General features: G+C 36.3%; 1 protein-coding gene and 1 non-coding gene across 4 annotated transcripts in view; both read right to left on the reverse strand.

The window, feature by feature from the left end:
• Positions 1-963: 963 nt before the first annotated feature.
• Positions 964-27,054, reverse strand: part of cacnb2b (calcium channel, voltage-dependent, beta 2b) — a 32,574-nt gene continuing 6,483 nt past the window's right edge. Inside the window, exons 1-14 of one of the 3 annotated variants that reach the window (XM_028021805.1) lie at positions 22,970-23,839; positions 11,957-12,022; positions 10,919-11,041; positions 10,519-10,658; positions 10,068-10,129; positions 9,945-9,970; positions 9,124-9,204; positions 8,181-8,239; positions 7,976-8,085; positions 6,721-6,729; positions 5,687-5,838; positions 5,451-5,546; positions 4,855-5,028; positions 964-4,068 (exon numbers count right to left, since the gene is read on the reverse strand). In XM_028021805.1, coding sequence (XP_027877606.1) covers positions 3,373-4,068; positions 4,855-5,028; positions 5,451-5,546; positions 5,687-5,838; positions 6,721-6,729; positions 7,976-8,085; positions 8,181-8,239; positions 9,124-9,204; positions 9,945-9,970; positions 10,068-10,129; positions 10,519-10,658; positions 10,919-11,041; positions 11,957-12,022; positions 22,970-22,987 — 1,812 coding nt within the window. In that variant the 5' untranslated portion in view covers positions 22,988-23,839 and the 3' untranslated portion in view covers positions 964-3,372. Of the gene's footprint in view, positions 4,069-4,854; positions 5,029-5,450; positions 5,547-5,686; positions 5,839-6,720; positions 6,730-7,975; positions 8,086-8,180; positions 8,240-9,123; positions 9,205-9,944; positions 9,971-10,067; positions 10,130-10,518; positions 10,659-10,918; positions 11,042-11,956; positions 12,023-22,969; positions 23,840-27,054 lie in introns of those variants that run through there. The other 2 variants (XM_028021803.1, XM_028021804.1) reach the window with 2 other exon arrangements.
• On the reverse strand, positions 8,896-8,967 carry trnad-guc (transfer RNA aspartic acid (anticodon GUC)). Its single transcript has one exon. It is a non-coding gene; the product is annotated as a tRNA-Asp (tRNA).

The raw sequence follows: 27,054 nt of genomic DNA on the forward strand, positions 1-27,054 counted from the left end.
AAGAGTCAGTGACAGAAACAAAAAATAAACACATTCTGTTTCAGATATGATCAAAATTCAGTCTATTGCAATCTAGTTACAAAGCGAAACTTCATACAGTTTGTTAGTGAACTTTATTACATTGTCATTTTATAATTTTATTCAACTGACAATATGGAAACAATGACTTTTTTATCTACAGCGTCCACTGATGAGCTTTGGATCAGACTAAATGATAGACAGAGAGAAGGCTTGTTTGACTGGAGTGACCAGACCACAGTTAGCTTCACCAGCTGGGAGTCTGCACCAGCAGCTGGAACTTACCTTGACGACTGTGTTCTTATCAGAGGATATGTAATATTTATATTATATTTATATTGCTTTATGTGTGTATTATAAAATCTATTCAGAAGAAACATTAAATGGTGTACTTAGAGACATGCTAAGTACACGTTTCTATGTACACTTACTTATGTACAAGTAAGTAGAAATGTACCTATGTACAAAGCAAGAACACTATGGAACACTTAATTAGTACAAGAAAACATATTCTTGTAAAAAATTATTTAATTTCTCTCAAAGAGTTTGAGACAACTTATCTAGATACTCTGTTCAGAATGTTTTTGAATCATAATGAATTCGTTTACCTGTCTGAAACATCAGCCAAGTAGGAACTGGTTCTCCTGCAATGATCTTTTGCTTGATTATATCTTAGACTCAGTCCCAATAGAGTAGCAGTAGGAGCTATGTCTTTTCCAATCCTTTCATAGAAAATAAAAGTTACATGATCATGTTAGTACATGATTTCCCCCTTTGTTTTTACTACCATGTAAGTATTGTAAAACAATTCTATATTTGGAAGTTGGATTTCCTCTTAATGGAAATTAGACTTTTATTACATTCTTAAGTGAGAGTGAAATTTCTGTCTTGTCTGCCTTTGTCTTTTCTTGCACTGAATTAGAAATATTTTCTTGCCTGTTTCTCTAAATATGCTGCTTTTAAGCAGGTTACATGACATGAAAAAGCAACATTGTTTTGAATTAGGTGTCAAAACTGTTATAAAATCAAAAGAGAATTTAACTCAAACGTTTGCATCCCAGATTGAGCTTTACTCCATCTCCTGAGGATTCAGAAGTACTTTTTTCATACAAATGAAGCCATGTTCATCTTCACAATGTCTGTCAATCCAATATCCACCCTACAATAAATAGTAAGCGATGTGCACCGGTACAGTAAACATCAGTGTTCAAGCAATTTTGTCTTTGTGGTCCTTAAATATTAGAATAAACCAAAACTCAATTTAGAAAGTAAAAAGTCACACAAGGGCTCCTATCCTTAAATGAAATGTGAGACAGCATATAATATATTTTAATGATTTTTAACAATAGAATACATATCTGTCAAAATGAACTTTTGAATGCTGTACAAAATTATATAAACAAAATAAATCTACAAAGGAATAATCAGTCTTGTTTACTCAATGCAGTCATACTCATTAGGTCTACAGTACTGAGTAGTGTAACAGACTCTCCAGTCCTCCCTTCATTTAAATAGCAAGGCAATTATGAAGTATGTACAAATGCATAGATTGTATTCAAGCAACATGTTTTATCACAACAAAATGCATAGATTATTCTGCATACACTGAGTGTGACCACAAGATTAGTCATGCTTCCAGACAGACCAAATGCAAGACAGCAAATAGGTTCAGACGTTTTCAAAAGTAGAACAGAAAATATGTTTATATTAAAATTATATGTATTATATTTAGGTTTTAGTGCTTAAAGTAAAATAAAGCAATAGCGTTCAGAAACTAATTAAAGTGCAAATGTGAAGAAAAAAAATGCAATAGGGAAAGACACATAAAGTGTAATTGAATATGTAATTGAAATATTCAGAAAGAAATTGTGTTTTTTTGTACAATGTTGAAATTTTGATTTGCAAAATTTTAAATGACTTCACTTTAAACCCAATTCAAGGTAAAGATGAAATTCAAATATCTGCTACACAGAAATTAATGAGCAATTAGAACTTTGTTAGCTAAACTTTTCTATATATGAGTAGCTATTTCCAGTTAAGTTTTTTAAGCTCTCTTCATGATTGTGGTTTTGATTAAGGAGGAAATTAATGATTTTTTAAGTTTTTGATGACTGATAAATGTATTGCCTATATTGTTGATGACATAGACTTGTAAAAGGTATGTGCATTGTTTATCATATTTGATCAATACATAAAGAAGAATTGACAATAAAAATTTAATACAGAAAGAACTGTTTTGTCATTTTCATTCATGTTAAAATTATACTGAAGAAAACGTTCTTTTGTCCAGACAAGCGTAAAAAATAAGAAGAACCTCAAGCAACGTCAGCGAGGATAAAAGTGTCTAATTTCTTTTTTGTAAAGAGTTAAAAATAAATGCATGTGGGATTATTCAACAGTGTTGGGCTGAAATTGCTTTTAGGTATAGATTTTTCCACATTATTTGCTCCAGGTGTCAGCACTGTCTGTGCATCTAATTTATAAAGCAAACAGCACCGATTATGTCATAGTGCAAACATGCCTGTCGACAATGGTAGGTTTGTGCCAGATCAATAATGCAGAAAAATAATGCACAACCCAATTGTTACCTTCAGACACAAACACAGCAGGCACATAATGTGAAAGAGAAAAAGACAGACTTTTGTATTACAGAGACCTCCTAATGCTTGAAGGATTATCTGTTTTCACCTCATCAAAGGGGAAAAAAATTTAGGGATGGCAATTTTGAAATATGTATTCAATGTCAATAACCTGCACAACTACAGATGCAGAGGGACAGCCATGAGACTGAATCAAAGATGGCTAGATTTTATGTAGCGTTTTGAAAATTTATTTGAAGATTACAGAAATCATATGAAAAGTCAGGCACTCCTGAGTCAATGAAAGGTTCCATCTGTGCCTTCATTTCATAAAGGCTGTAGTGTATTGTTTTTATTTTCTTTGTCTGATGTGCACTTCTTACCAGAATTCACAAGTTGTTAAATGTTTCTCAGTAACTGTATGTGGTAAAATCCAATGCTTTTAAATTACAAAAACTGAAATAAATATTGGAAATACTTCCTATACATGCATGCATAATGCTTTATTGAGACTTGGAAAAGTTGCAGAGTCTTGTAATTTGCTTGGCAACATAGTTTGCCAAGCAAATCCCCCTTTGAGGGTGTGAATTAGAATTTGTAGTTTGCTTCTATTTTTGTGGAAGATAAAGTGAATCTGTGTGGAGAGAACGCTGTGGTGTTCAAGAGTAATAAACAGTATGAAAGAATAGACTACATTCAAAAATGACTGTTTCACCTATGAGTGCATTATAAAATGGGAAGCATAAAACTGCATCAGCTTGGGAGTAGAAACATGTCAGTCATCCATGTAAGAATCTTTGTGCCACTGACGTGCATCTCTGTCTCTGATTCGATCCCTGTCGCTCTCCCTGTCCTTGTATCTGTCTCTGTCCTGATCTCTGCCCTGGTGGTGGTAGCTATGATGGTTGTGTGCAGGGTAGAGGTCTGCATGGTGTGTCCGTGTTGGGATATGCTGGTGATGCCTCTGATGTCGGTTGCGTTCGTTGTGCTCCTGCTCATAGCCTTCCCTGTCATGCAGCTGGCCACGATGGCGTTGGTGATGATGGTGATGATGGTGGTGGTTGCTACTGTGGTGGTGATGGGTATGACCCCGGTGGTTGTAGTGTATCTCCTCCTCATCGCCCTCCACCACCACTTCCTCCACCTCTTCCTCCCTCTCCTCATGCAGGGGTCTCCTTGGAGGCCTTTGGCTGTAATCTCTACCTGACTTTACATTCATGCCACCAGATATTTGGCTGTGCTGAGCGTAGCTGTGGTGTTCCATCCGGCGGTGATGGTGGTGGTGGTGATGGTGGTGTGTGTGCTGTGATCTTTTTGCTTCTGTCCTCAGAAGTCGCTCCTCTTCTTCCTTTCTTTGGCCTTCTTCAACTCTGTCCTCCTGATCTGGGGCGGGTGGGGTCTCCTTGTCTAGGTGGTTCTCACGTGAACCCTTCCTCTTGGAGGCACCTGGCTTCTTACTCTTCTGCTCATCCTTAAAGGAAAAGGACCAGATGAATATCATTTAACTAGTCACACAATAAAATTAAATAACGTGCAATTCTAAATCACAGAGAGGATGTGGAGAGATCAAGATGAACAATGAAAACAATGTGAGGAAGATGGGTGACAAATTTTCAAAATGACAAGATGGAACATTTTCATTTCCAGCTTAAATGTAAACTTTGACCTGGATTTCTTCTGGATTTGTTTAAAAGAACAGACATTATTTTGTGAACATGTTTAAATTATGGTTAAATCCTCACATGTGTAGAAAACCGAGACTTTCAGTTGTTTCCATTCACTGCTAATAATTTACATAACCACTGGTCAGCTTACTTTTTTAGACCGCAGTATGTCAGGTTTTTAAAATAAAATTCTTTCTATCAAGCAGTCATCTAACTATAATAGGCTATAAATTACAGACATTACATAAAATCATGTAATGATTCTACATCATGTTTCCCATACCTAAAAAACGGGTATAGTAATATTTCAATAACTCTCACTCACCAGTTGTTGGCCTATTTCATTTCTTCTTCAACTTTGCATAGTAATAGGATGAGAAGACATGAAATTAAAATGTTAGGGAGACTGGTGGAAAAACGTACAGATGAAGCAAAGATAATGCTAAAAAAAAAATTCTCTAGATTTAAACAAATATTTGTTCACATCACATGAATGAGATGAAATTTGATGAGATGAGGTGATAGGAACATTTTACATAGTATTTTATATATTTCAGTATGTTTTCACTGTATAAATTGTGTGTTTTATGCACCGGTACTGTTGTTGGAGAGGAAGGCAATGTGTTCTCAGCCAGCTGTGCTACAAGTGCATTTGAAGGCTCCATCTCTGGTGGATGCGTTGCTCTCCAGTAAGATTCAAGGTAATCCGCGATGTGCTCACAGGCATCAGTAAGCTGGTTCTCATCTAATATGACATCAAACATTTCCTACAGACAATAGAAGGTGAGAAAGAAATAGAACAAAATGTGAACACCAGGATGCATGTGTGTTATGATGTTTAATGCAGGAGTAAGTTTATTGAAAACTATATCTGTACTGTGTGTCAACAACTATCTAGAAAAATTAAATCCAGAAAAATTAATACTGCAATGTATAGAACTTCACTGGTGGTCAAGTAAGGTGAGATGTAAGACCGAAAAAAAAACCAAACAAAAAAAACACCCGAGCATCTGTTATTTTACTGCATGTTAAAGCTACTCAGCATTGATTTTAATAAAGTATCAAACTTGGTCTCGGAGAAGATAAAAAAATTACTTGACATCAACACACTGCATTAGCCAGATTTTTATCTCTTGAACAGAAAAAAAGCAGTTGTAGTTTTTAACAATGTCCAGCAGATGGCGCTCACCGGCGGACACTGGGCCAGCTTGTCTGCTGCCACAAGTTGAACGTTTAGATGTTTGGTTTGAGATTTTCCTCTTGTCTTGATGAGTCTCGTCAGCACCTACACAACACAAAATAGAACACAACTTAAAAAAAATGTAAGTATCCTATTTCTTTTGACAAATACAGGGCAATAAAAGGTGTACAGATTTAGAGAAATGCATTCTATCAGGTAGTGCATGGGTGACTGATGAAACCTACTTTTGGTGAAGATATCTTCACATAAACAAGAATTGGAGCAAGCGAAGTCTTGGACACTTGCAGTGGGTGGTTAATCGTGTCTGCATCCAAAACGACTAGCTGCATGCTCCGGGCCAGCTCAAATATACGCTCCACCTCCCCTTGGATCTGGGCTGCAGGAACAGAAAATGTAAGCTTCCAACTCTGAGACAATTTAAAATATACATGATATACAAGATCTCACTGGAAACCTCTAAATATGATAGTACACATATTGAGACTGACAATAGTAGGAATGTTCTAGATCTTTATAACTTTATTCTTATATTTTATCTTATTTTATACTATTATAGTAAAACTGTTACAGTAACTTTAAACAATTCAATAATAATACATTTTAAAAGTTGCCTTATTTTTAAATAAATGCTAATTTGCTGCGAGGATTATTTAGATTTAAATCTGTTAACACTTAATTCAACATGTACAGTCTGGCTTCATTAAATTAAATTAAATTATTTACAAAAGATGTTCTGCTTTACTTGAACTTGTAAACAACTAATAAACAAAGCAAATGACAATTGACATCAGAAATAAAAAGCATGTAAAAAAAAAAGCATGTTCTACACAACAAAAGAAAATAAGACATTGGCAGCTCTCACCAAAAGCCTTGCACTAAAATATTTAGTTTTTTGTTATTATTATATGTATAATTTCTTCCCACCACAAAGATAGATGCATCAAGATTTCTTCAACTCATGGCAGGAGTAATATTAAAACTTGTCCACTAGAGGGAGAGCGGGAAAGGACATCAAGTTTTAGTCCTAAAACATATCCGACAACCCACTCACACAAAAGCACTTCAATGCACTTTAGCTATATATTTCAAAGCTGCACAGGATGAAGTCAGTTTTTGTGTAAATGTACTATAAATAAAGCACACAGAAGTGAGAGGGTAGCAGCAGCTGATACAAACATGGGGGAAATGAGAGAAAGAACAGAAAGGAGGTGGAGCTGTCAAAAACACAAGGAAAACCAGTGCTTTCAGTCGTACATACCGGCAGCATCTGGGATGAGACGGCAATGAGAGAGACAAGAGAAAAGCAAGTAAATCTTATCCCTGCTCTTGTTTTAACAGATTTCCTCCTCTTCTATTGAAATGGGTAGAAAGGATCAGAGGGTAGACAGCGAGATGGTTGTGACTATTCTACAGTATAATGTCACAAGGTAAAAAAACAAGCAAACTCATATGCTTGGTTTGAACAAGATGAAACTTCCTAAAACTAGGAAGTTTTCTAACTGACATACTGCTGTAGTTTAAATTTCTGACTAAGATTGTGCTGGTTCTGATAGAAATATATGAGAATAAACAAAGCCTAGCAGCTGCAGATCTGTCGATGCGCCGCTGTTAGGTCTGATTGGCGAACACCATCCTTTTAACGATGGGGGGTTATTATGAATATTTGCAGTAAATATATTTTATGGCATGGTGAACCTGCTAAAAACAACCAACTATTGTTTCAAACATTATTTATTACATCCACTATGTCTGGGAGATAAAAGCAAATAACATTTCTCTTAAGTCATTTCCTTCTCAAAGCAGGAACATGCAAGCTAAAAGCTGCTGAGCAAGAAACAAGAAAAAGCATCAGAGGTCTCAAAGCTCTGAGGATCACAGTCAGATTAAGAACCCACTCAATCCACTCAAACCGAAGTAAGCCTGATCTGTGGAGGCTACAGGCTAGTTATTGACTATGGTGTTAGTAGCAAAGCAGCTTTCATGAGACATTCTGTAAAATCAAAGTCACAAAAAGTCTATCTCTATCTCAGCATCAAAAGTCATGACTCATTTGAAGTCTGGGTTACCTAGATTTACGAACGGTTCTCTGAAACATCCTTGCAATAACCCACATCTTTGAGATAACAGTAAATATACTCAACAGAATAGAACACCCATCATGGTTCCAGATTTAGGATATGTTTGATTTAACTTTGTGGCAACTCTGTATATTTAAGACAAAAATTGAGCAGCAATGGAAGCCAAAAGACAAAAATAGCTCTGACACATTCACTTCAAATTAATTTAGACAGAATGAGACAAAAATTAATTAGGACTTTAAAAATGTGGGGGATGCCACAAGGGAAGTCAAGTTTTCCAGAAAGCAATTATATTAACTTATTTTGAAACTGATTTAGTTGTCTTTTCCATGAGTGACGCTATTAGAGTTGTGTTCTATCCATGTATTTCTATTAAAATGAAAGAATTCCCAAGGATAATTAGTGCTCTGTACTGCTGGATAATAAACTACAGACCTAAATTAGAGCGTGTGTTGGACCGGTCCATTAAGGCCTTCTTGCCAGGGTTGTTGAGGATAGAGCGTTTCGCCAGCGAGATGTCAGCCGTCACCCTTGTAATAGTGATTCTGAAAAGAATACAAGAGAACAAGCATTATTTCACAACTTTATTAAATTTTACTGTGCATAAAAACAGGTTTGATAATGACAAAGAAAAACTTACCTTCCTTCAAATCTGTGTTTTAGAAAGTCAAATAGTGCTTTTTGCATCATGTCGGTAATCTAGAATTACACAGAAAAATAATAATTCAGCTTGATTGCTTGTTATTGTCGGTGCCATACTGACTCGCTTGGCTGTTAGCTGCTACTATTAATTTACAAACTATTATCATTATCATTAACTCTGCTCTCACTTTGTTTTTCTTTGTTTAGAACATACACTTGACCTGGGTCGCTTTTCTGACTGGAGCTATTGATAGAGCTTTGCATTTATGTTTGCGTACTCGTTCTTATTCTTTCCCATAGACCCGACCTGACGTGTCCTTTTGTGTTTAGCTGAATCTCCTATTTGGATGTCATCATTGACAAAGCTTTAATGAATTCCTTTGTATTTTCCTTTTCTCCCCCCACACCTTCCAAAAAGGCACTCTAGAACCAGTGTTTCCTCTTTTACTTAGCCTGTTTCTGCTGGAGGGATTCCTATTGAACAGGAGATGCTCCTCTCCAACACCGGCAAATGCTTGTTCATATTGAAAGATGGCTCTCTAGGCATTTTATTTATTTTGTCATCATTTAATTATTTTTTTAAAAATTTGATTGAATTGGACTGTACATACTAGAATCTAAATATGACTATATTTTTATATTCCTTTATTTAATCAGGTAAATCCCATTGAGATCTAGATCTCATTTTCAAGAGGGACCTGAAACAAACTTCACTCCCCGTCGGGGAATCGAACCCCGGTCTCCCGCGTGACAGGCGGGGATACTCACCACTATACTAACGAGGAGAGTTTTGTGTTCTCATTATATGATGAGATGTAATTGGAAAAATCTGGATTTATTTCATTATTTGATATGAATTAACCCTATTTGTCTTCAGGTGACAATTGTTATGATTTTTTGCTAAAATTATTGAGTTGAGTCAAATGTCAGAAGAAACTCACCTCTAAGCCCTTTAATGATGGTCCCATCAGAACCACTGGTCGCATTGTTGGCACAACATCATACATGGTTACCTGTTCCCCCTGTAGACACAAACACATTGTATGGTTTGCATGAAATGCATCCATTTTGTTATTGTTATAAGAAAGTTGCATTTTGTCTCTCAAGTCTCTCTCAAAAGCCTTAGTTTGTGTTTTAAATAAGCAGGAAAAGCAATACATCTAACACGAATTTGGCATTCAATTGTGTTTTCTGTAAAGAAGAAAAAGTAACTGAACATTTAATGAGTTCAACAATCTGAAAATTTCAAGTTGGGCTTTGGGTTTGCCGTACAAAGAACATCTGTTGCATTAGAATGTTGAATTTTCTTGTTCCTTTACTAACCATGATCTAATGTGTCCAAGATCTGAACAAAGATGTTTAATAAGCAAATTGGTTGATGATGCAGTTGCAACATGTCAGCCATTTGTCAACAGAACCACCAAACATTTTTGTTTCTAGTCTCTTATTTATGACGTTAGACTAAATCTATTTTCATTGTAACCAAACATGAAGGAATAGGAATCCCATCTGGGAATTGAATACTTTTATACTTTAAAATAAAGTATTTAATATGTATGTATTAAGACAATGAATCATCATTAACAAGCCTTATTGAATGGATCCAGGCATTTCTAGAAAGAAATCTGTGTTTAAGAGGAACTTTTTAGAAAAAACAGGTTTATTTGAACGGTGCCTAAAGTCCTCAAATCTTTTGTGTAACGAATGTGAAGCCAAACTTATGGTTTTCACAACAGTTATACAATTTAGCTTTGTCCCTTACCGGCTTCTTTTTCACCTGCTGGTTGGCTGCTCACAAAGAAAAAAAGAAGCCATGTTAACTTAATTATCATTAAGGACAGATTTTACCCATATGCATTTAGTCTTATTCGGTGCACAAACTGACCTTGTGAAGGAGGAGTGTATTTCTTTGAGTTCATATCTTGAGTTGCTTGAACTGCTGCTTTGCTGAAACAAGACATGAGTTATGAATTATCTCACAGAGATTTGATAAAAGTTCACCGCTTTACTTATAAAGGTCTACAGTCAGTGCTCAATAGGCGCGGGGTGGGTTAACAGGTTTGCAGATTTTTATCCCCAGTGGTTCTTCTAGGTTGATCCTGGTTATCAATTAAACCAGGAAACTGAGTCTGACTTATTGGATTAAGAATATGCACAATTTTCTTGGTACTACCAAATCTCAAAGACATTTCACAAATATTTTCTAAGATTTGTTTTCCAGGACCCAGTTGAAATGAACTAGTATTGATTTTAAAATTTCTTCTTTAATACATTGGTTTTAGGTTCCTTCCTTAAAAAAATGCAAACTGTTCAATCAAGCAGTATTGTGTGACTACCTGGCCAAAGCCTTGGCAGCTTTTCTGGCTTGGACTTCTCTTCTGATAAGAATGGTTTCCAGGTTAACCGGACTGGGGACGAAGCCCACCACCCCATCCTCCTTCACCGGCCGTCCGATCCACCATTCATTGTTAAATTTCTTCCAATTGCAAAGCAAATCAAACAAGACATTGAACTGTGAATAAAAAAGTTTAACACTGATGTTCCCCATAATTATTAATCAGTGTTAATTATAGAAAATGCATCATTACATGTCATATCTATCAGAATAAATATGGAACAAAGCTTAATAAAACCAAGTTTTTCTAAAGAGAACAATATTGTATGCATGTCAGTCTGTGCGGATAATTAAATTTTTTGAGATTCATCAGTACATGTTGGCTGTTTTTCAGCGCATACCTCTTTGACATGCAGGAAGTCTTTGGCCTCAAATGTGACAGCTTGGCCTGGTACAGGGACGTTGTCGTCGTCAGCTGGCATGTAAGAGAAGTTGCAACGTACAGCAAAGGCCACAGGCTTGTACTGAGGGCATAGGACAGGTGCTATAGTTATTTAAAACAAGAAGCCTAAATGTGGAAGAGGTAGAGCACTATAGGTGATGATTTGTAAAAATTAATGAAGGCTAAATTTGATATACATACTTCAGTTTTACTGTCATACATTAGTGAGACAGCAGAGCTAAGGCTAAAGTTGTAAGTAGCATTTGTTATATTCACACTATGACAAATGAGTATGTCTGCTGTGAACAAAAGTGTATTGTGTCTTTATCTTTGCTGTAGGTTAGCCACTGTCACAACATTGCTGACTGAAAAACTTGTTGCTGATGTAATTCTATAGAAGTCAAATGTCAGTAGCATAATGATCAAGCTGCTAATTACTTCACTTTGGACAGATGCGGCTTTAGAGCCAGCAGAGTTACAAGCTGAGGAAATTTTCCATGTTAATTATGCAGCACCGGTGAGAGTACATAAAATCTGTAGAGGAAGATCTGCTTCAATATTCAAGAGGACATATCAGCAGGGGTTGCTTAGGGGCCCACCTTAAAGTCGAATGTGACACATTTGTAATGATCAATGTACCTTTTTATGGATAGATAGATAGATAGATAGATAGATAGATAGATAGATAGATAGATAGATAGATAGATAGATAGATAGATAGATAGATAGATAGATAGATAGATAGATAGATAGATAGATAGATAGAGTATATCACAGTTGTAACTATAATTAAAACGTTATTTTAAGCTCATTGCCTCGTGTTTGTCATTGCAGAATTGTTTGAAATCTGTCAGTTGAAGTACATGAATTGAATTGAATCAGGAATTATGAACGTTCAATATTCCTTTCTGTGATGTAATCTCCTTTTGGACAGTCTTTCTGTACATCTAGTCTGCATGGTAGAAACGAAGGAAATGATGCAACAGCACAACAGTACCTTAGCCTTTTCCAGCTGCACCTGGGCGTTTCTTTCCTCAACGATATCCGAGTCCTGACGCTCTCCCTACAAACAGAATATAATCACAATGTTAAGTGGAACGTGTGGAGTTACATAAAATTATTTAAAAATATACTGTCATTAAAATACATAAGGACATTTTTGTGCAATGTCTTATTAATTCTATTATTTTGTGTAGAGTAAACTACTTTATCTCCAATCAATTAAACTCACCATGCTTAATTTACTTAATAAGATGACACTGAATGCATCTGTTAATGCAAGGCGACAAATAAATAATCAGATAACTTTGTGGCAAGAAATGCAGGTTCATCCCAGAGATGAACTTGGTATTTTGAAATTCCCAAATTAAACAGTAAATAAATCCAAAGTACCAAAACATAATGTAAAAAACATGACATTCAAATTATTAGAAGAAGAAAAAGTATGTCAACACTAAAACTAACAGAATCAAGATCCAAAACACACTGAAGTTACTGATTATGTCAGCATGTGCTCTGGGCAAATCACAATTGAACTCAAATTCAAAAGAAAAATATGACAATTTTTGTCATTATTTGAGGGTTTAAACATTTACTACTGAACTTTGTCCTAATTGGGAGTTTAACATGTGCACAGTCTTTGCAGTAACCGCTGTACACCGTTGCCTACGTGCTGATTGTTAATGGTATTTCTTTTTACAACACAAAATGTGAAAGACCAATCCTCTATACTAGTTAAAGTCAGTTAATCTTTATAAAATGTTTTAGACTGATTGAATGCTTCACTGATAAACGTTTGACTTAAGAAAGTGTCCTTGAATCACTTTAACATCCTTGGATCAATTTATCATGAAACCCCTGGTCTTTAATTTTCAGCAAGTGTTGCCACAGATTCCCTGCGCTGGATGCTGGAGTTGCTGTGCCATGTCTTTCAGAGATTAGATTGTCCTCTCAAAGACATGGCAATTAATGGCCTTTGTGTCATAGCCAGGGGGATGGCACAGCCTCTAGTGTGCACTCAAGATATTCACTTATTCCTATTGTCACAAATCACCTCCTCAGTTTCAACAACTTAGTGTGGTGCATTTTAACACAACAGAGAATTTGGCTTCATCACAAATTAAAGCTATTGCCCTATTTAAGACATTAACTGTGAAAACTATGATGTACACAAAGTGAAAATAATTTCTGCCACCTCAGAAAAAAATGCACCCCAGATATCACTGCACAGTAGTTAAAAAGAGACATCATTAGAAGTTCAGTACACCGTGTTCCAAATTATTATGCAAGTGATATTTTCTCAGATTTTCTTAAATGGTCAATGCAAATGATGGTCAGTATAATTTTCAAGTAATGAACTATTACAGTATAAATCAAATTTTACTGATCAAAGCTCCCCATGAGAACAGTATTTTTTTTCAAAAGTAAAAAACTCAAAATGCACTGTTCCAAATTATTATGCACAACAGATTTTCTAAACATTTTATAGATTATAAAGAACTGCAAACAGTCATTCTACGAATGTGCAGCATTAAGTGGTCACATGTACTAAAATCAAAAGCTATTTCAATCAAAAACATCTTAACCGACCGAGTTACATGTTAACATAGGACCCCTTCTTTGATATCACAGCACAATTCTTGCATCCATTGAACTTGTGAGTTTGTGGATCAATTCTACTTGAATTTCTTTGCAGGATGTCAGAATATCTTCCCAGAGCTGCTGTTTTGATATGAACTGCATTCCACCCTCAGATCTTCTGCTTGAGGAAACTCCAAAGGTTCTCAATACGGTTGAGGTCAGAGGTCAGAGGAGGATGGTGACCACACCTTGAGTTTCTCCCCTTTTATGCCCACAGCAGCTAATGACAACGTGGTATTCCTTGCAGCATGAGATGGTGCATTGTCATGATGAAGATGATTTTGCTACTGAAGGTATGGCTCTTCTTTGTGAACCATGAAAGAAAGTGATCAGTCAGAAAGTCCATATACTTTGCTGAGGTCATTTTCACACCTTCAGGGACTCTGAAGGGGCCGACCAATGATTCTCTCACCATGATTTCAGCCCAAAAAATGATTCCACCACCTCCTTGCTGACGTCACAGCCTGGTTGGGATGTGGTGGCCATTCACCACCAACCCACTACTGCGTCCATCTGGACCATCCAGGGTTGCACAGCAGTCATCAGTGAACAAGTCTCTTTGAAAATTAATCTTCATGTACGGCTGGGCCCACTGCCACCGTTTCTGCTTGTGAGCTCTGGTTAGCGGTGGCCCAATAGTAGCTTCATGCACTGCAAGCCTCTGGAGGATCCTCCGCTCTGAGGTTCCAGAGGCACCAGCAGCTTCAAATAACTGTTTGCTGCTTTGTAAGGGCATTTTAACAGCTGCTCTCTTAATCCGATGAATTGTCTAACAGAAACCTTCCTCATTCTGCCTTTATCTGTACAAACCCATCTTTGTTCTGAATCAGCCACAAATCTCTTCACAGTACAATGATAACTACACTATCTGATGATTTTTGTCAGCAGAGATCCTTTCTCTTTCCCATATTGCTTGAAACCTGTGGCCTACTGTACTTAATAATGTGGAATATCCTTCTTAAGTAGATTTTCTTTAATTGAACTCACCAGACAAACTAATCAACCCAGCTCTCTGAAATTAATTATAGTGATTCAAAGAGCCCTGACACACAATACCGTCTATAAATTTAATAGCACAACAAAAAATGTTATCTTTATGACACTTAAATCCAATTTGCATAATAATTTGGAACACGGTATAGATGCACAAAAGTTGAAAGCAGAAAAATAAACTTTTGCTAACGGTTTATATTTTGAAAATAAATTATATCAAAATGCATTAACATTATTAGAAAGGACACAGAGAGGAAAAGTAAAAAAATTCCCCTGGGACAAAATTATGCCCATTCATGGGTTTTTGTTTATCCATGCCTGGTGTAGACATCTGTTCGCGCAGCACTTGCCTCTTCTGCAAGCCAATGTCACCCAGCCAACAGTGTAAAACAGCCCCACCGAATTAGACCTGCCTTTTTTTCATTTACATGTAGTCATAGTTAAAAATTATTTGTTCTTTTCATTCACAGGATATAAAACGAGCCTCATCGGAACACAAATTACAGTTTTCACCCTTTAGGAGGGCATTAACAGCAGGCGCTGTACGCTAACAAATAATCAAATAATAATATGACAAGCTCCGTACATGCATTACTTTTGGCAGCTTGCTAAGTTGAAACTTCTAAAATGTGTGTGTGTTAACAAAATGATAAAGAGGAACTGACTGTCATTTAAGAAAAGCCCAATCCAAAGCAAGAGGAAGAAAAATGTGTGTCCCTTGGTAAAGCTTTCAGAAAAGGGAACATCATCCCAATAGTGGAACAAGGTGATGGTATTTGTTTTGTGCTTCAGGACCTGGATTACTTTCCAAAATTGATGGTCACTGAATTCTTATCAGCAAGTGTCCGGCCATCAGTTTGGATTACGCAGCAGGACATTGACCTAAAACATATGTGCTAGTCTACTTCTAATTCACTCAAAAGAGAGAATTTAGGGTTTTGAAGTGGAGGAATTTTTTTTTGTTTAGTTTAGATTAAGCTACAGTGACATGATCTTTAACAAGTTATTAATGTTCTAAAACTCTCTAAAGTGAATTAGTTAGACCCATTCTGTGTGAAAGAAGGGACCAAATTCCTCTACACCAATAAAAACATTTTCCATTTATCATGCAACCATATTTAGGTTTAGAGGGAGTTTTTCACAAACTGTCTTGTTGGTTTGGGTAATTTTTTTCCCTATTAATAAATTAAAGCAACACTTTAAAGCGAAACTTTGCTTCATATTTACTCAGGTTGTTTTTTCTGATATTAAACTTTTATCTGAGACACTTAAGCCGAATAAAAGTGAAAACAGAAAGATCCAATAGCTTTTCAGCACTTTGTAGCAAATGTTTGTATTTAACCAACTATGAAACACAGTGATTGAGGTTTGGTGCTTGGGGCTCTTTTAGTAGCCTTTGGAAGTCAAAACAATTGAAGTGTTATGAAGTAAATTTGGATGCCAATTCAATGCTGAGTCTGGGTCAATACTTAGTACTTACTTAATACTTAGTACTTACTTAATACTTTATTAGGGCAATATTTACCACCATGAGTCAATCTGCAAAAGATGGACTGAACTAAAGAATTAATGACCCAAGAAACCTCCACCATCAAGTTTGGATCTCAGCCAGATTAATGGTGAGATGAACTTCTAGGAACTATGTATAAATAAGATTAACACACAAAATGGAGCTCTTAATCTCAGTGTTGTCAAGATTCTAGTGAAAGAAAACTACTTAAAATTATTGTCCCATATTTGGACTTTCAAATTATTGAACATTATAGGGTGTATTTCTTTTGTTTGTTTTATACACCCCTTTCGTATTTTGACACCTGCAAGTTCTATGTTCTTCATTGATCTCCCATCCCAGTCAGTCATATTTTCACCATGATGAAGAACCAGATCATCATAATTATAATACTCTGTTAAGAAAAAGATGAGTCTCTCGTGGGGCTCTTCTCTAAGGTCTCCCAGTAGTCTGTTAAACTTGCTTAATCTCAAGTTTAACAGACGACAGTGTTTGGACATGGCCTTGAAAAGGCAACAAAAGAAAAAGGAAAAAAAAGAGACAGCTAACAGATGCTTTAAAGTCATTTGAACTCTGTCTCTCATTCTGTCTACATCTTCTCTGACTTGCTGCTCTTAGTGCAGCAAGTCAGTTTTGAGCACCTCTCAGTTTCATCTGACAGGGAGAGAAACCTCTGGAATTATTTTACTGTTGTACACAGAAAATAAGACAACCTCATTTCACATGCAGTTATCTATTGAAGCAACCTGAAACGACAGCAACAGATGCATGACAAAGTATTTGCGGCAATGAAGGCTTAGGCAAAGTAAAGTGAAGGACAAAGATAATGTGAGCAAGTAAAACTGGATTCCATGATGTTCAACCTGAAGGTGACTCATTTTCCATTCAAAAGTGTTTACACAGCTCTTTTGGTGTATGCCAGAGAAGTGCATTAAGAAGGAAGCCTCTCATTGGGAAAATGAAAGTCCCTCATAGGAAATAATCAGAGGTGTCAACTGGCTGACCTGTAGCACTGGCATTCCTGAAGAGGGCGAACTAAAATGTAGAATGGGTCCTTTAAGAAATGCAAACATAAGGGGTATTGCTACATTAAAGATGATAGCAGTGGGTATGCCTTTCCTGGTCAATTTTACAGTTTTCATGAGTATTATTCTCATTAAGACCCAAATTTGTTTACATTCCTAGAAAAACAGTTAGGTTACCAAAAAAACAGCAAAACCAAAATTCTTCTGAGCTTTTGGTTAAATGGAGGTTTGTAGGCAAATTACAATCAATTGTAGAGTTGTCTGTCTACCTAAAGATGGTTTTCTTGTTGCACACTAATTTAACAGATGGGGAGATGTTTCCATAGCAACCATTCAGAGAAATTTGTCACCTAAACACAAACATCGCCCACAGGAAAAGCTAAATCTCCCATTACAACAACTCATCAAAAAAAAATCTCTCATGAAGAAATTTTAGACCTTTAATTCATACTGCATGCTGTATGGAGTGTGAATTAAAGGATATAAAGTCCCTTTCCAGCTACTGTGTGTTGATACATCAAATGTGTATAAACTGTGTGTTTGTGTGGCTGGTTGTTTGTCCTGTGTGTCTCTCTATGTTGCCCTGTGATGGGCTGGCGAACTGCCCAGGGTATATCCTGCAGTTTGCCCGATGACCACTGGACATGGACACTAGCGCCCCCGTAATCCTGCAAGGATAAGCCGGTACAGATCATGGATGGATGTTTTAAGATCTGCTCTACAGATATTTTCAAAGGAAGCTGATGCATTAACATCCTCTGTTTCCAGATGTTTGTCAATGCTTTTCTATTTTAAAGTCAGTGCAACAGTTTACTAATCTAATTGAGACTAATATAATCCACCAGTTGGAAGTAAGCCCAGATCTTTGTATATTGTTTTCTTTCTGCATCAAAGGGAATATAATCATTTTATCTGATTACAACGGTGCTCTTATTGTCCTCTTATTGTCCATTTGCCACTCACTAACGTTTGGTGAATTATTCCAAAGACTGAGGATTTCTTTGCCACGCAGTCATTTGGTCATTAACATTTGCGCATTTGCATAATGTGTGTTCTCCAATACACTTTTCTCCGATCCCTGTTTCATCAGCTGCCTTGCATAATTTGTCTGAAGGAGACTGGCTGTGTACCTCTGCCTGATGCTACTTTGGAGTAGATAAGGCAGCTTTCACATAACATTTTAGATATTCTATTACTCATTTAAACAATTAGCAAACTGGCTTGTACAGCTTGTTTGATAATAGTGCTTTTTATCGTTACTGTTTATTTATGTTTCTTTCAGAAGGAAGTAATATGTAACACATTCAAAAAGTCAAATTACTAAAATATACTCATGATGTGTAACATTTTAATCAATGCCTAATTGTGTCTTGGTCCTTTCCTTTTGTTCTCCAAACAGGCCTAAACCACCAAGACAAGACTACAGTTAACCACTGATGCGTGCTACCTTAACTACCACCAAGATGTTATCCCTGAAATCCTGTAAGTTGTGAGGTTAGGCCTCTGTATATCTAACTTGATTTTCAACACTTTAAAATTGAGGACAGGGAATTTGGAGACCAAGTCAACACTTCAAATACCAACGCAAGGTTATAAAACTATTGCAACGTGATTGTTGAGTGCAGAATCACAAACTTTATACATATTACTAAATCTTGTTCAAATGTGTTGAAAATATTCCAACAGTTTTGTTGCATTCTGAAGTAGTTGCATTAACAGTGCACACAGTACCATCGATAGGTTTCCCACCATATTTTTAATGAAATGTATAAAAGTATCAGTGACAATTATAGAAAGGGAATTGACAATATAGAATATGTGGATTGGGATTATTAAATTCCCATTAAATTAATGTAATCTTAAATTTAAGGTATTTGGTGGCATAAAAGCAAATTGGGAAATAATGTTTGAATGGATTTCAACATGAATAAAAAATTCTAAGAATGATTATAGACAACAAACTCTTCTGGATGTTACAAACCAAATATTTAAGATAAAACCTATCTGAATCTATGACCACTCTTCATAAAAAGGGGCATGTAGAGTAAGAAAATGCTTGTTTCTATTATACTGTTTTCTTAAAACACCATATATCTGCTCAGATTTAGCCGAAACAATCAATACAGATTCAATAATATAATAGAAGAAAAAATTGTTAATCGCTGCACTAGGATTGCTCCAAACTAGTCAGATAATAATCAGCAATGAATCCCATCAGTAATATTTTCAGTTTTACGCATTCAAATTGGATTTAAGTAAAACATCTGACTAATGAAGTATGAGATAAGGTAATGTTTTCACTGGGTGATTGTTGGTTCTTCTTTTCTGAACAAGCAGCAAATGCTTCTGTAAGTCCACATTTTACCTCCCAAGACCTTGTTAGTCTCTCATGGTTGAAATATCCCTGCTTTGCTTTTACAGCCTCCTGCTTTTATCTGCAGTGACAAAAGTTCAAATTATTACAATTGCTCTTTCTTTTTGCTATTTCAAACAACTCAGCTTTGAGGACAAAATCTTTGCTCTCTGTCTGTAGTATCCCACCCACTAGTAGGTGCCTGATGACGAGATAGTCATTATTAAACACGTTAGTTTTTAACAATGACTATCTCGGTGGTCATTGTTTTATGTTAGTGGTCAGTGGTCATCGTTTTATGCACGATCAGCACAAAATATGGCATAAAAATAAGAAGTAGACCTTGACAATAAGGGATGTGAATGCATGAATAAATATTAAAGTGTATTCATTATACTATTTTTAAGAAATTTAGCTAAACTCGTTACAAGGATCAGTTACCACTTTTTGTTGCTGTCCTGAGGTTAATCACCCCGATATGTCTTGGTTTCTTATAAAACAATGACTACTGTATGCACATTCTCTTTGCTTTGGAAACATTTTATAGTTTCCAATTTTACTGTTATCATTGCCTAGTTATTCATCAGAAGAAAAAAGCAAAACCAAAGTCATAGCACCAGAGACAGAATAATAATTTAAAAATCTTCTAGGAGAAAGGCTGTGTGTGTCCTAAGCCTTCTCTCTCTCACATTTTCTTCCTGTGTCTGTCCGGGTCTCGGTGTAAGGAGATTAAGATAGCATGCGTCAATCTAGGATTTAGGTCCAAAGAGACAAATGCAAATTCCACATAGACTGCCAACCCTGCTTCCTATGACTATGAGCCCACAAGTTCAAGCTCCATCATCACAAACAGACGAAGACTCCATTAACTGTATCAATGTAATTTAATGCTTGACTTTTAGCTCTTTCAATAGATATAGTTCTGGATGTTCCTCAACTCTGTACATGATACAGTGTGCTGCAATATGGCTGGAAGAGGGAGGTCTATTTCTTTGTATGGATACTATTAGGAAAAAAATTGTTATGCTTCTTAGAAATAATTTCCAATTATATTTGAACTACCTGTACTTGAAACTATCTGCAACTCCTCTGTACTTTATAGTCACAAAGTAATGATAACACATTACACACACAACTTGTGTGTGTATATATGTATATATATACAGTACAGACCAAACGTTTGGACACACCTTTTAATTAAATGAATTTCCTTTATTTTCATGACTATTGACATTGTAGATTCCCACTGAAGGCATCAAAACTATGAATAACACATGTGGAAATATGCACTAAACAAAAAAGTGTAAAACAACTGAAAATACCCCTTATATTCTAGTTTCTTCAAAGTAGCAACCTTTTGCTGTGATTACTGCTTTGCACACACTCTGCATTTTCTTGATGAGCTTCTAGAGGTAGTCACCTGAAATGGTTTTCACTTCATAGGTGCCCTGTCAGGTTAATAAGTGGGATTTCTTGCCTTATAAATAGTCATGAAAATAAAGAAAACCCATTGAATTAGAAGGTGTGGCCAAACCTTTGGTCTGTACTGTATATATACTGGAAAGGAACTGAAAACAGGTCTAACTACAGATAATGAAACCTAACAGACAGCTCTAAAGTCTTATTGCTCTACTTCATGCTTGGGAGTAGAACAGATAGTGTAATACCCCAGTAACAACTACTAAGAGGCTTTTCCTATTCTAAGTAACAAGCAGTGGGCCAAACCTGCTGCAATCCAAAACAATAGGTCATCCAGTGACAGATTTGTTTATTTATTTATTTTCTACCTTTTTTTATTTGTTAAACTTGAAGTTAAACTCAAAAAATTAATGTCTAAGGCTAAACAATATGAAGAAGTAAAAGGTTGAGGAAAAGTCACTTCAACAACAGAGAGAGACTTTGAAAACAGTGTTTGGGCTGAGTTCAGTGGACAGTAAGATCATTATAAATCAGCTTACTGACTAAATAAATCAAATGAAAAAATCCTGTTTTGTTGTTTGCCGTTTCACAGAACGCATTTACACTTTCCTGTCTCCTTCATTAACGGACAGCAGGTTCTGCAACATCCAATGTTTTGAGTTTGGTAAAATATAAATACATACATTGGATAAAGTTAGTGACATACAGTGAACACATCTTGATTACACTTCAGATTTGCATTTGCCTTACAAATACATATCTGAAAAGGGTTGTGTTAGCACTGGGTTCACTTGAGTCATTAATTTGTAGGACAACCTTTCCCTCCAATTACATGTGCAGATATTTTGTCTCTACCAATTTTGCACATTTAGAGGCAAAATTGTTGCCCATTCTCTAATCAGAAATGCCTAAGCTATGTCATATTGGATAAAGAGCATCTCTGAACATCAGTTTTAAAGTCTTGCTATGGATTCTTAACTGGATTTAGGCCTGGAGTTTGACTGGACCATTCTAAAGTGTAGGTTTTTATCGGAGTCATTTCATTGCAGCTCTGGGTGAATGTTCAGGGTTGTTTTACTTCTGCAAGTTAAACCTCCATATAGTGGATGTCTATAGCTCCTCCAGTGCTACCTTGAGCTTGTTGGCTGGTAAATAAAAAAAATACTCTCCTTGTCAGTTTCTTCAGAACTAGGAGTTCTGAAGTTTTTCATCTTCATAATGCAATTTATTTTATAATGTAGAAACCTCTTAAGCAATTAGAGACAGTTTTTTTATATTGGACTCACTAACCAATGATTCTGAAGCCAATTGGTTGAGCTGCATTTCATTTAGGCCTATTAGAGGAAATGTGACTGTTTTTAAAATTATTTGCAAAAAAATAAATAAATAAACAAAAACCATAAAATATTGTTCTTCCACTATATAATTAGGAACTACTTTGTGTTGGTCAATTGCAGAAAAGCCAGATCAATTACAATAACGATTAGGGTGGTATTTATTAATGCAAATGAGTTTGTCTTTATAAAATTATCATAATTAAAAAAACAGATACTGTTACAGCTTCAAAACAACAGAACTGACCAAACTTTCCTTTGAGAAAAGTTTGATCAGTTTAACTCTCAAAAAGTCCCTATTTCCAGTTGTGATTTTTGCCCTGTTTTGTTGTTCCTTAATCCATTTGCTGCTTCTTCAATGCTGGAGCAAATGGGAATTCACAGTCAGCCACTGGCAATTCCCACAATATGAGAGAGAAAAATCAAGGAAAGAGATTTAATCCCTCTGATCCTCAGACTATTAGTTATGCAACTCTCTGAAGTCTGTCATTCAGCAGGACACATGGCATGATACAAGCATGTGGAAACGCAACTCTCTGCCCCTGCAGCGCTGTGGCTGTTATAGTGAGTGCAATGAAGTGGAAAGGCCTAGCAGACGGGATTAACGCCCAGTGCAACAGATGGTGCCTTTTTTACGCTTCCTGTTCAGCACACACTCGCAGATACACACTTGCAGACACAGGTAAAAAATTAAAATAAAAAAAGAAGCAAAGCAAGAGAATCCTGGGAATTTTACCTTCTTTTTGGGCGGCATCGTTGAATAAAAGTGTCCACCTGCGTTATCCTAACAACCTGACTTCACCGTTCACCTGGCTCCAGTGAGTGATACATGAAGCATGCCATGAGAATGCGCTTACTTCCGTTTATAATGTGTCACATGGATCAATCTCTGCGCAAAGAAAAGTCCGCTCTTTGCGCGCTATTTTTAGCGTAAAATTTCCCAAACGAATCGCGACGCGCAGGACAGCACTGGAGACGAGTTTGGAAGCTGCGCCGTGTTGAGTTGGGGATAGTTACCCTTTCCAGAGTCCTCTGGGTATTAAAGGCTTATTTCTCAGTGTGGCATCTGTTGCGCCGCACACCGCTCACTCTGACCTCAGGCTCCCGACCACGTCAAAGTCGTCCCAACCTGCCTGTTCGCTCCATACATCCAGAAATATTTCAAGGTGAGAAACGTCTCATTTGTGCAGCAGATTTCATCCTCGGCAAGTGTGACGCTTGATGAATGTGTTTGTGCATCCCGTGCGACTTCCTGGGGTCTGGCTGCACAAATGAGAATATTTTTGGCCCGGCTTCAGGGGAGAGAGATGGAATTAGAAATCAGGCAATAGATAATGCCTTTGTGCGCCCTGTTTACAGCTCAGGACACAGACAAACCCAGCATTCCTCATCCGGAAGGAGTAATCATGAGATTTTCTCACCACTAACACTGTGTTCAGCTGCACGCTCACCCACACGCACACAGAATGATTGTTATATGATGAGGTTATCCCTTCACTGCGCGTGGACTGCATATGGCCGGACATCACTGCAGAATCCCGACAGAAGGACGACTGGTGGCGGTTCTTGCATGAGTGGCGCACTGGGCTAGACCCTTTCAAGAGCCAAACGAGCCTCAAATTATAATGTAAATGAGTAATTAAGCACATGCTTAAATATGAAATAATCTAATTTACATTATAGATACAAGCACTGAATGAATTGTTTCTTTTAAATTGTTCAAATGTTTAATTTTTAAAAATAAATATGGGAAAAATTGTTTGATTCTAATGTATGTCAGCAGGATATATAATTATTTAGGCGCTTCATTATTTAGCAGCACTTCAAGAGTTTATTTTCATCAGTCAGCCTTTGTCAGTAGATGAGTAGAAGGTTCACTCATCAGATCTTATTTTCTGAATTATTGTGGCATCTTAAATAATCATGATGGGCCAAAGCATAGAAAATATGAAACAATTTTAAAAACTGCAAAATACTATGTGTGTCAGAAATTGTAATTTAAGTTAATGATTTCCACAATTAAGTAGGCATTTATTTGTGTATTCAATCATTTTTGGGACTCATTTAAATAATCAACTATGAAACAAGTATTTATAGATTCATATTTGTACTTATTCAATGCATTTAAAACAGTTTTTTTAAGCTATCATATGTCTAAAAACATACTAAAGATTTTATTCATTAGAATGTTGCACTGTTGGTCCTGAATAACACCCTCGTCCTGCACTCAGTACACAATATTGAATTCACAAAATGAAATGTTTACTGTATTTTAGAGATTATTAAAAAAAAATCTTCCTTGTGCCTTTTTTAATTTAATAAAACAAAGTGTGATTTTTGAAGAATATGTATTCAGAGCATTCAAATTGGTTCTTAATATTTATGCCGTCCTAATATAAAGTTTTTTGGGGTTTTTTTTATACCAAAATAGTAATTAAAACCCTAAAAGACTGTATCTAAGCATTGTGTTACATTTTATTCATTTGTTTCTTCATTTTCACTTTTCTAAATCAAATGTTTTGGCTGCTACATTCACCACTCTTCTAAAGTAGGTGATGCAGCAAGACCCATTGGTCACTGCAGCTGGTTCCTATCCACAACTGTGCAGGGTACATCAGCAGATGGGTGATGCAGTGGGGTACTAAACTCCTCTGGGAGGGGAGAGACACAGATGAGAGGTTACATAATTGAAAATGGAAAAGAAAGCTCCATGTCTGTTGTCAGCTTGGCCCAAGCCTGTGACCTCTGGGTCAGACATAAATGTCTGCCTAAAGTACTAAAGCACAACAATCTTTGTACTCACAGACACAGGGAGTGTATGTGATCCGAATCCACATATTTGCCACAGTTTTTATAGCAATTTGACAATTTTAGATCTCCTCTCTCTTTTTTTAAAAACCTATTTCTGTTAATTTTATTAGCCACCAGGACTCATCATTTACATTAATGTTAAGAAGACTCTGAACCAGATGTTCTTATATTCTTGGGACCCCCTGTCTGTCCCTGGTAGTCTAGTTTCTAATCCTGTCATTATCTTCTCCTTGGCCTTCAAATCTCCTCTTCTAAATAGTGATACCAAAACAAACAGAATCGTACCCATAAAGCACAACTTTAAAGCAGTTCCTCCTAAGCTGTTTCACATTCTGTCATTGTACAGCCACAAACCAAAATGTGTTTTCTGTTCATTTTATGATGGACCCAAAGTTAAATTTAATTGTGAAGAGAATAATCTTTAAAACCTTTGTAAAGTACACTATAAGTATGGCATGCATTTGTTTTAGGGTTCCACAATGATGTTCTCAAAACATCATTGTAAAGGAATATAATTATATTTCAGAATAAATATGGGTATTCTGTAAAGAGCTTCAAAGATCTAGTTTAGATCAAATCATTCATATGTGTTTTAGTAGCAAATTCCGAATCCACACCTAAAATCTGTAGTAATACATGAAAATCGATTTAAGCCAATCTTACAGAGCTGGAGCTAGTGAGTAAGCTTTGCATTTCCATTTTTTCGAGCACTTCATTATCACTTTATATAAATAAACACGCTGCTTTGAATTTTGCATTCAAGAGAATTATATTTCCTTGTATACAATTCTTTTGTCTTAAGGTTACAAATAAGGTTTTATATCCACCATGACAAAAACAATCCAGGCTGGTTTAGAGTCAGTTGTATTTCAACTTTGATTTGGCAAGCCAGTGCCAGACCAGTTATAGTTCTAGTTGTAAAAATAGATTTTGGAGATAGTAATATTATTAAGCAGCCAAAACACACAAGACAGAGACTGTTGTATGTGGGCTGATTCTGATGTGTTTTTCCCCACAGTGACTGCTTTGATGGGTTTGTACAAATAGTTTGCTAAAATTCATTGATTCTTTTGGAATAACATTTATGATAACACATTTTTGGCCTAAATAATGTGTTTTACTGTTTAAATATTTTGAATCAATCCCAATTTTCTCTTTACTACATTTTTATACACTCATAAAGTTGTGATTTTCAGGAGTCTTTCGGGGGATTTTCTTTTGGCTTTGGCTGCTTCAGTTTCACTGCCACATATGTACCTGACCACTAAAGCATAATGTGTAGTCTAGCTCAGATAAAGTTTCCAGGTTTTTACCAAGTAAATGTTGGTATTTTTTTTCTAGACAAATTACTTTAGAATCTTTAAAAACACTATGAATTTATAAGGAAAAAAAGGCAAGGGGAACTGAATGTTCTATCGACTGCCTTTTCTCTGGTAACATATTGAGAAGTTCTTCCAAGTCACCTGAAAGAGCTTAATAGGCTCAAAAGATATGCAACATTCATTAAATTTCTGCATACATCTCCTCAGAGCCCACTACTGTCAACCCATGGCTTATCCACTCTATCACATGTGTTCATGTGCACAAGTCCGCTCACACATTCATAAACAAGCCTCCGTCACTAAGCCTCTTACAATCAGTGTGCTTGTATGTGAGTGTGTGTTGTTATTTGAGTTCAGAAATGCATGATTGGGCTTCTGGGCCAGAAATGGATGGCACGCACAATTACCGGCAAAGCTCCAGATCCTAACCTCTTACTCAGTCCTCCACTTTGTCCACACAGCTCACTAACGTACATCTGCTTCCAGTCTAAAAACAGAATCCTGACTCCATTATTGTAAGCAAGGAAGCCGAAATGCCGTGCTCAGTTTGCCATTTTAAACTGTGGCAATTAAGTTACACCCATTTTCCCTGATTTGAGATGAATCATTGTCTTCCACAATCTGGCTCTCTAATGCAGCTGTAGTCTATGTTTGCCTTGGTAGGAGGATGTGATGCATGGAGCAGAGG

This window comes from Xiphophorus couchianus, chromosome 6, assembly GCF_001444195.1.
Source record: "Xiphophorus couchianus chromosome 6, X_couchianus-1.0, whole genome shotgun sequence".
NCBI classification, from domain to species: Eukaryota; Metazoa; Chordata; class Actinopteri; order Cyprinodontiformes; family Poeciliidae; genus Xiphophorus; species Xiphophorus couchianus.